At 46.0% G+C, this 10000-nt stretch overlaps 1 protein-coding gene across 1 annotated transcript; it reads right to left on the bottom strand.

Annotated features, from left to right (window-relative positions):
* Positions 1-644: 644 nt before the first annotated feature.
* LOC132973872 (tetratricopeptide repeat protein 16) lies at positions 645-9219 on the bottom strand. Its single transcript, XM_061037512.1, has 11 exons — positions 8936-9219; positions 8191-8281; positions 4627-4764; positions 4209-4309; positions 3995-4124; positions 2876-3090; positions 2180-2436; positions 1904-2048; positions 1653-1818; positions 1095-1228; positions 645-804 (listed from the first exon to the last, which is right to left on the bottom strand). The coding sequence occupies exons 1-11, from the start codon at positions 9217-9219 to the stop codon at positions 645-647; spliced, it is 1821 nt and encodes a 606-aa protein (XP_060893495.1).
* Positions 9220-10000: the final 781 nt, after the last annotated feature.

Below are 10000 nucleotides of genomic sequence, written 5' to 3'. Positions count from 1 at the left end.
TTTGAACCCGGTCCTGTCTAGCACAGGTTGTACTGGGCGGCTCAGTAGACGCAGACAATATCAACAGAATAAGTGTTGACTGACACTGGCGTGGTCGTCTGCACGCCGTTTCCACGGCGGTGTTGGATTCCAGCAGGTATTAAAATATAATAAAGAAAAATACATCTGAACAAATAAAATGTGAGAAAAGTGTACGTTGTTAAATTCCACCTGCCGCGCCCTACAGAGAAAAGTGAAGACAGAGATGCTGTATGGGTTACAAGCTCAGTATGTTCGGTATGTGTCTTTAAATACCAGTCCTCCTTTCTCTGTGTGTCAGCTGCTGTCACATCAGCTGTTAACGCACTGAATAATGCTTCTGAAAGCTGCAGCACCAACACACTGCTGACTCTGACGACCTGTGATTAACAACCACCAATAAAAAGACTTTAAACAGACTATAGCAGCACGCACTGATTTGTCCAAAACGCAGTTTGCAGTATGCGAAACACACATTTTTCTTTCACATAATAATAATGTTTTGGTTAAAAAAAAGTTATTCTTAATGATAAAAGAGATTTATTTTAATAAACTTTCAGAATGAGTGGAGCTTTGGACCATAAACGTATCCATGAACATGAACACTCGTGTGATCATTAAGAGTTTTATTTGTGTTCCTGCAGAAGACTCTTCACATAAATCTTCACCTCCTGTTTGTTAACACACAACTTCTGCTCCCCTCCTGACGGCTCCTCTGATTGGCTCTCTGATTGGCTCTCTGAGCTCTCGTCGAACAGAGTTATCTTCTGGAGCTTATCACTCAGTCTGAAAACACAAGACAGGACACACTCGTCACTATCTGTCCTCATGTATTAACACATTTCAGTCTATTAAAAAAATATTTTGTACAATTGTTGAGTGTCACAGGTGGGAATAATGATTTTTATTCCCACTGATTTAGCGCTGTGAGGTCAGAGAGAGTGCAGGAACTCACTCTGTGAATTATTAAAACACTTCACATGTAAATGCTCTGGTGGAACCTTTCAGGTATGAAGAGACGTGTTTGTTTGATTTGTAGGATGTTGTGGTGCATTCATCCCATGAGCTTTACTGACCTCTGCTGGTCAGAAGAGAAACTGCAGGCCATCATATTTTCCATCAGCTGAACTTTGACTGCTTGTGCTGCTGCACTCGACAAAACATCCGACTCACTGCAGCCGGGGAACAGACTCATCATCATCGGAGGCAGCTACACACACACGCGCACACACACACACACACACACACACACACACACACACACACACACACACACACACACACACACACACATTGAAAAAACATACCTATTCCAAAATCAAAACCACATAACTGTGTTATATGCATAAACTGTTTCTCAAACAATGGAGTCACGGGGCGCTGGTGGTTCAGTGGTTAGTGTGCGCGCCCCATGTATGGAGGCTGTAGTCCTTAACGTGGGCGGCCCGGGTTCAGATCCCGATGTCGCTCTCTCCCTGATTTTCTACTCTATCCACTGTTCTATCTCTCCATTAAAGGCACAAAAAGCCCAAAAATGAAAAAAAATTATTATGATGATAATTTCAAATCAAAGACTCAAAAAATCTCTCTGTATTCATGGTTCAGGGTCAGAGGAGGGGGGAGAGGGCTCTGACCTCCTCATTGGTAGGATCCAGGATCAGCAGGCAGATGAGGTCCGCCCTGGCTCCATCCAAGTGAAGAAGCTTTCGAAACGCCTTCGATCGGTTCTCGTAGTAGCGAGCGGCCGCGGGGTTATACTTCACGGCCAAAGAAAACATTTCAGCTGCCTCCTGGAAACACCTGCAGGAGCACACACACACACACACTCACTAACGCAGCATCCGACAGGTTTCTCTCTCTTCTGTTTGTGTGTGTTTGTTCTGACCCGTCCTGGACGCAGTGAGAGCCCAGCGTGTTGTAAACGACAGCGAGGCGCAGCCGGACAGACGGCTCATCGGGCTGACTCATCTCCTCAGCCTGCTGGTAGTCAGCCAAAGCAAAGATCCACTCGCCCTGTTTGAAGAAGCAGTCTGACACACACACACACACACACACACACACACACACACACACACACACACACACACCTGCTGCTGAAGAAACTGTTCATGTTTACATGAAACCTAACAGCTGATCTTATGAGCTGTAAACACACACACACCTCCTCGGTTCAGGTACAGAGCGGCCTGCTCCTTCTCCTCCTCAATGGCCTTGTTGAGAAGCAGTGTTGCCTCAGCGTAAAGACCTCTGCTGAAGCACCCCACTGAGAAATCATTGTAGGTGAGAACCAGCTGAAAGTTCACCTCCTGCTGCAGAGAGCCACCTTCATCATCCCGCTCCTCATCCCTCAGCTCCGCAGCCTGGACCAGATCCTCAATGGCTGCTGTGAAGTCCTTCAGACATCGGTAAAGAACCCCTCTGATGGATGGATAACGAGTGAATGAGACAAAGTGGATATGACAAAACATTACATTAAATTTACTTCAACAGGATTGAATATAAATGAATAAAAAAAAAAGATTGAACACTAATTTATTGATTCTTTCTGTTTATCAAAACGTCCTGCAACATCAGATTTCAGCATCATTAAGATAATCTTTAAAACTTTTCAGTTTATATAATAACAGAAATTTAAACACTTTGTGTTTTTTTTTGCTGCCTGGATAAGATAAAAACATTCTTCACACTTGCACAAAACTAACAGCCACATTTGTCCACTCATTAGATCAGATCGACCAGCTCAGGAGGATTTCAGGAGGACTGCTCCTCGAACGACCTCATGCAGGTTATCACGAACATGTCAAACTGAAACTACACTGACGTGTTTACAGCTTGTGTTTCATATGGTCAGACTCACCTGAACAGGTAGAGTTTTGCATCTTCTGGGCTGTTCTCCAGAGCGATGTTGATCATGCAGAGTGCTTCAGGCAGCTGGCCCGTCACAGATCTGTCCACAGCTTTCTGTCTGGCCTGTTCACTGACTTCCTGCAGCTGATCCAGCAGAGCTGCGGCCTGCGGACAAGTCGGCTCCAACACCAATGCTGACTTAACATCCTGGTAACACTGTGACGTCTGCACAGGAGAGAATAACACAGACTGACTTAACATCCTGGTAACACTGTGACGTCTGCACAGGAGAGAATAACACAGACTGACTTAACATCCTGGTAACACTGTGACGTCTGCACAGGAGAGAATAACACAGACTGACTTAACATCCTGGTAACACTGTGACGTCTGCACAGGAGAGAATAACACAGACTGACTTAACATCTTGGTAACACTGTGACGTCTGCACAGGAGAGAATAACACAGACTGACTTAACATCTTGGTAACACTGTGACGTCTGCACAGGAGAGAATAACACAGACTGACTTAACATCCTGGTAACACTGTGACGTCTGCACAGGAGAGAATAACACAGACTGACTTAACATCCTGGTAACACTGTGACGTCTGCACAGGAGAGAATAACACAGACTGACTTAACATCCTGGTAACACTGTGACGTCTGCACAGGAGAGAATAACACAGACTGACTTAACATCCTGGTAACACTGTGACGTCTGCACAGGAGAGAATAACACAGACTGACTTAACATCCTGGTAACACTGTGACGTCTGCACAGGAGAGAATAACACAGACTGACTTAACATCCTGGTAACACTGTGACGTCTGCACAGGAGAGAATAACACAGACTGACTTAACATCCTGGTAACACTGTGACGTCTGCACAGGAGAGAATAACAGACTGACTTAACATCCTGGTAACACTGTGACGTCTGCACAGGAGAGAATAACACAGACTGATGAATCACAGTTAATGTGTTACAGCAGGAGCAGAGTCTTTATATTCCTACTCTTCTGATCTATAGAGGTGAATATCTCCTCGCTGCATCAGCCTGAGGTGTACGGTGTGTCTTTGCTGCAGGTTTTTTAAATGTTTGCAAAGTAAGAGTCCTACAGATGTAACCTGGTTGAGCAGTTTGTGAAGTCGAGCTCTGAGGATGTAAAGGTCTGAGGTGGGACCGCGTGACACCATCCAGTCGTTCACCAGCTTCAGACAGTCTGTGTGATGACCTGCAGCTGACAGGCAGGCCAGGCTGGACAACAAGTTACAAAACAGTCACAAGATCAGGGTAAGTGTTCTCTACTTTAGTCTAGATCTAAAGACACGTGTTCCTGACCTTCTGGACTCGTAGGCCCTGCAGCCGGGCTTCACCTCAGCAGCTTTTCTGAAGGCCTCCAGAGCCTCGAAGAAAAGACCTCGCTCAAACAAACACTGGCCCTGCGTGAGACAGCACACACAATCATTAACATTCAATTATTTCACTCAGAGGCAACTGATCTCAGATGAATTAAAAGGTCGCCTTCAAATCCCTGGAAGCTCTGAGCCGAAAGTGAGGGGGGAAATCTCTTCCACTGAGAGAGCAGATACCATGTTCCTTATTATTCTACAGATACGCTAAGTAAGCAAAATGTAACTGGACTTAACTCCACTGTGTACTCAGGATGTCAACTTAAAAACAGCTTTAAATTCTCCTTAATGCATTTTTATCCAACACACACTCCTCTGTGGATCTGGCTCAGGGTTTGTTCTGTTACCTGGAGGTAATAGATGAAGGCCAAGCGGGCGCTGAAGGCTCCGGGCTCCAGGAGCCACGCCCGTTTGTAACAAGTTGCTGCTGACTGGAAGTCACAAAGCTGCAGGTAGACCTCAGCCTGTCTGACATGTGTCTCAGTCTGAAATACAAACAAGCACAGGGTCTCTGTTGTTGACATTATGATGCTGTCCAACTACAGGTACCCCCCCTCCTGTTAGGGGTCTCCTGTTGTACCTGTTAGGGGTCTCCTGTTGTACCTGTCAGGGGTCTCTTGTTGTACCTGTTAGGGGTCTCTTGTTGTACCTGTCAGGGGTCTCCTGTTCTACCTGTTAGGGGTCTCTTGTTGTACCTGTTAGGGGTCTCGGTTAGTACCTGTCAGGGGTCTCTTGTTGTACCTGTTAGGGGTCTCTTGTTCTACCTGTTAGGGGTCTCTTGTTGTACCTGTTAGGGGTCTCTTGTAGTACCTGTTAGGGGTCTCTTGTAGTACCTGTTCGGGGTCTCTTGTTGTTGTAATAGATGAAGGCCAAGCGGGCGCTGAAGGCTCCGGGCTCCAGGAGCCACGCCCGTTTGTAACAAGTTGCTGCTGACTGGAAGTCACAAAGCTGCAGGTAGACCTCAGCCTGTCTGACATGTGTCTCAGTCTGAAATACAAACAAGCACAGGGTCTCTGTTGTTGACATTATGATTCTGTCCAACTACAGGTACCCCCCCTCCTGTTAGGGGTCTCCTGTTGTACCTGTTAGGGGTCTCCTGTTGTACCTGTCAGGGGTCTCCTGTTGTACCTGTTAGGGGTCTCTTGTTGTACCTGTCAGGGGTCTCCTGTTGTACCTGTCAGGGGTCTCTTGTTGTACCTGTTAGGGGTCTCTTGTTGTACCTGTCAGGGGTCTCTTGTTGTACCTGTTAGGGGTCTCTTGTTGTACCTGTTAGGGGTCTCCTGTTGTACCTGTTAGGGGTCTCGGTTAGTACCTGTCAGAGGTCTCCTGTTGTACCTGTTAGGGGTCTCTTGTTCTACCTGTTAGGGGTCTCTTGTAGTACCTGTTAGGGGTCTCTTGTTCTACCTGTTAGGGGTCTCTTGTTGTACCTGTTAGGGGTCTCGGTTAGTACCTGTTAGGGGTCTCTTGTAGTACCTGTTAGGGGTCTCTTGTAGTACCTGTTCGGGGTCTCTTGTTGTACCTGTTAGGGGTCTCTTGTTGTACCTGTTCGGGGTCTCTTGTTGTACCTGTTAGGGGTCTCTTGTTGTACCTGTTCGGGGTCTCGGTTAGTACCTGTTAGGGGTCTCTTGTTGTACCTGTTAGGGGTCTCTTGTTGTACCTGTTCGGGGTCTCTTGTTGTACCTGTTAGGGGTCTCTTGTTGTACCTGTTCGGGGTCTCTTGTTGTACCTGTTAGGGGTCTCTTGTTGTACCTGTTCGGGGTCTCTTGTTGTACCTGTTAGGGGTCTCTTGTTGTACCTGTTCGGGGTCTCTTGTTGTACCTGTTAGGGGTCTCCTGTTGTACCTGTTCGGGGTCTCGGTTAGTACCTGTTAGGGGTCTCTTGTTGTACCTGTTAGGGGTCTCTTGTTGTACCTGTTAGGGGTCTCTTGTTGTACCTGTTAGGGGTCTCGGTTAGTACCTGTTCGGGGTCTCTTGTTGTACCTGTTAGGGGTCTCTTGTTCTACCTGTTAGGGGTCTCTTGTTGTACCTGTTAGGGGTCTCTTGTTCTACCTGTTAGGGGTCTCCTGTTGTACCTGTTAGGGGTCTCTTGTAGTACCTGTTAGGGGTCTCTTGTTGTACCTGTTAGGGGTCTCTTGTTCTACCTGTTAGGGGTCTCCTGTTGTACCTGTTAGGGGTCTCGGTTAGTACCTGTTAGGGGTCTCTTGTTGTACCTGTTAGGGGTCTCGGTTAGTACCTGTTAGGGGTCTCTTGTTCTACCTGTTAGGGGTCTCTTGTTGTACCTGTTAGGGGTCTCGGTTAGTACCTGTTAGGGGTCTCTTGTTGTACCTGTTAGGGGTCTCTTGTTGTACCTGTTAGGGGTCTCTTGTTGTACCTGTTAGGGGTCTCGGTTAGTACCTGTTCGGGGTCTCTTGTTGTACCTGTTAGGGGTCTCTTGTTCTACCTGTTAGGGGTCTCTTGTTGTACCTGTTAGGGGTCTCTTGTTCTACCTGTTAGGGGTCTCCTGTTGTACCTGTTAGGGGTCTCTTGTAGTACCTGTTAGGGGTCTCTTGTTGTACCTGTTAGGGGTCTCTTGTTCTACCTGTTAGGGGTCTCCTGTTGTACCTGTTAGGGGTCTCGGTTAGTACCTGTTAGGGGTCTCTTGTTGTACCTGTTAGGGGTCTCGGTTAGTACCTGTTAGGGGTCTCTTGTTCTACCTGTTAGGGGTCTCTTGTTGTACCTGTTAGGGGTCTCTTGTTGTACCTGTTAGGGGTCTCTTGTTGTACCTGTTAGGGGTCTCTTGTTCTACCTGTTAGGGGTCTCTTGTTCTACCTGTTAGGGGTCTCTTGTTGTACCTGTTAGGGGTCTCTTGTTGTACCTGTTAGGGGTCTCTTGTTCTACCTGTTAGGGGTCTCTTGTTGTACCTGTTAGGGGTCTCTTGTAGTACCTGTTAGGGGTCTCTTGTTCTACCTGTTAGGGGTCTCTTGTTCTACCTGTTAGGGGTCTCTTGTTGTACCTGTTAGGGGTCTCTTGTTCTACCTGTTAGGGGTCTCTTGTTCTACCTGTTAGGGGTCTCTTGTTCTACCTGTTAGGGGTCTCGGTTAGTACCTGTTAGGGGTCTCTTGTTGTACCTGTTAGGGGTCTCTTGTTCTACCTGTTAGGGGTCTCGGTTAGTACCTGTTAGGGGTCTCTTGTTGTACCTGTTAGGGGTCTCCTGTTGTACCTGTTAGGGGTCTCGGTTAGTACCTGTTAGGGGTCTCTTGTAGTACCTGTTAGGGGTCTCTTGTTGTACCTGTTAGGGGTCTCCTGTTGTACCTGTTAGGGGTCTCTTGTTGTACCTGTTAGGGGTCTCTTGTTCTACCTGTTAGGGGTCTCCTGTTGTACCTGTTAGGGGTCTCTTGTTGTACCTGTTAGGGGTCTCCTGTTGTACCTGTTAGGGGTCTCCTGTTGTACCTGTTAGGGGTCTCTTGTTGTACCTGTTAGGGGTCTCTTGTTGTACCTGTTAGGGGTCTCTTGTTGTACCTGTTAGGGGTCTCGGTTAGTACCTGTTAGGGGTCTCTTGTTGTACCTGTTAGGGGTCTCTTGTTCTACCTGTTAGGGGTCTCGGTTAGTACCTGTTAGGGGTCTCTTGTTGTACCTGTTAGGGGTCTCCTGTTGTACCTGTTAGGGGTCTCTTGTAGTACCTGTTAGGGGTCTCTTGTTGTACCTGTTAGGGGTCTCTTGTAGTACCTGTTAGGGGTCTCTTGTTGTACCTGTTAGGGGTCTCTTGTTGTACCTGTTAGGGGTCTCTTGTTGTACCTGTCAGGGGTCTCTTGTTGTACCTGTTAGGGGTCTCTTGTTGTACCTGTTAGGGGTCTCTTGTTCTACCTGTTAGGGGTCTCTTGTTGTACCTGTTAGGGGTCTCGGTTAGTACCTGTTAGGGGTCTCTTGTAGTACCTGTTCTGGCTTCAGTGTGATGGCTTTGGAGAAGCAGATCACAGCCTTCTCGTACTGGGACTTCTCCATTGCTTTCTTCCCGTTTGTAAAACTGAAAAGAAAAAAATCATAAACGTTTTGAACCCTAAGAGGGAGGTGCTGGACGTCCCAAATGTTCAAAATTCATTTTCAATCTTTTTGTAACATGATATTTGAATTATTTTCTATAAAACGTACCCTTACACATATTAAGCTAAAAGTAAATCTACATTCTACTTTGAATCTTCCTGAGGAAGTGCTTTTCCCTCCCTCTCATCCATTCACCCTCATTCCTCATCCCTTCCTTTTCAACTTGGTGTTTTCCTCTCCCATGACTCTCTCTTATTCTAGGTACAGTCTGGGCCGGGTTGAATAAACATATGAAGTCACAGTCAATGTTTAAACATGTTCTTTGTTGTGATGGGTCCTTGCTAGTAAAGCTTAGATTTAAAAACAGGCAGAGTGGAGGACAGACGATCATGTGGAGGCGAAGCGTTCCAGAGCTTTGAGGCTGCTACTGAAAACGCTCGCTCGCCCCTGAGCTTCACCATCGACCGCGGGACAGAAGCATCTGATCTGTTGATCTGAGAGTCCGTGATGAACGGTCAGCAAGACAAGAAGGAGCCAGCCCGTTTAAAGATTTATAAATCAGTTATGAAAACACACGGCGAGCCAGTGAAGTGAGGCTAAAACAGAGGAGGTTTTTGAAACAAGGTGTGATTCTCACTGCTCTGCAGCTTTGCTCTGAATGATGAGGCGCCCCTGCAGCTCTGCAGTTTGATGCTGTTTCTCTCCTGGTGCCAAAAAGATTTTACAAGAGCCAAGAAGCGGCTTGAAGGGGCCCTTTCTCCGGGACTCATTCAGCTCCTCTTCTGGTTCAGAGTTGGAAAATAAACTCTGCTCTTCTGCCTGCTGGGAGACAATCAATGGACAAAGATTCAATATTACATAGCAACACACTTCAGAGGCAAGTACACGCACAATAAACACATGGAAAAAGACTGCCTTCATCCTGGATATGAGGGCTAATGATAATGTACGTTTATTCATTAAGTAAGAGGGTCTTTTTGTGCTCTTTTATTTGTTTGTATCTGTGTAACCTGAGTGTCTACTGACCCACAACATGTCAAATAAACCATCCAGTCCTTTGTTTGTGGTCTGCATAAGTCTTACAACACAGAGAAAAATGCTCTGTTTCTAATGTGCTCTCCTTGTGATGTCACAGTGGGATTCTGGTTAAAAAACTTTTGTGCAGGTTGGCCATTTTTATTCTCTCTACAGAGGAGTGAAAAGATGGAGGATGAGGACTGTTTGAAAAGGTGAAGAAGAGGACTGTTTGAAAAGGTGGAGGAGGAGGACTGTTTGAAAAGGTGGAGAAGAGGACTGTTTGAAAAGGTGGAGAAGAGGACTGTTTGAAAAGGTGGAGAAGAGGACTGTTTGAAAAGGTGGAGGAGAGGACTGTTTGAAAAGGTGGAGGAGGGGACTGTTTGAAAAGGTGGAGGAGGGGGGTAATATGTCCTCTCTAAAAATATTGCTGCATAATAATACTACTACAACTACTCTTAATAATAATAATAATAATAATAATAATAATAATAATAATCATAATAATCATAATAATCATAATCATAAAAAATATGTAGCACCATTTGTTTTAATAACAGGCGCTAAAAACAGTTCTTCCAGTTCTAGGATCTAAAAAATATAGTTTATAGTTTTTGAATCAATAAAAAGGGGGACGGTTCAAACAGTTTCTTACTGTTCTCATGAAAGAGCTTTTTACACTTTACTC

This window comes from Labrus mixtus, chromosome 5, assembly GCF_963584025.1.
Source record: "Labrus mixtus chromosome 5, fLabMix1.1, whole genome shotgun sequence".
NCBI classification, from domain to species: domain Eukaryota; kingdom Metazoa; phylum Chordata; class Actinopteri; order Labriformes; family Labridae; genus Labrus; species Labrus mixtus.
This window is presented reverse-complemented; position numbering and strand designations above follow the sequence as displayed.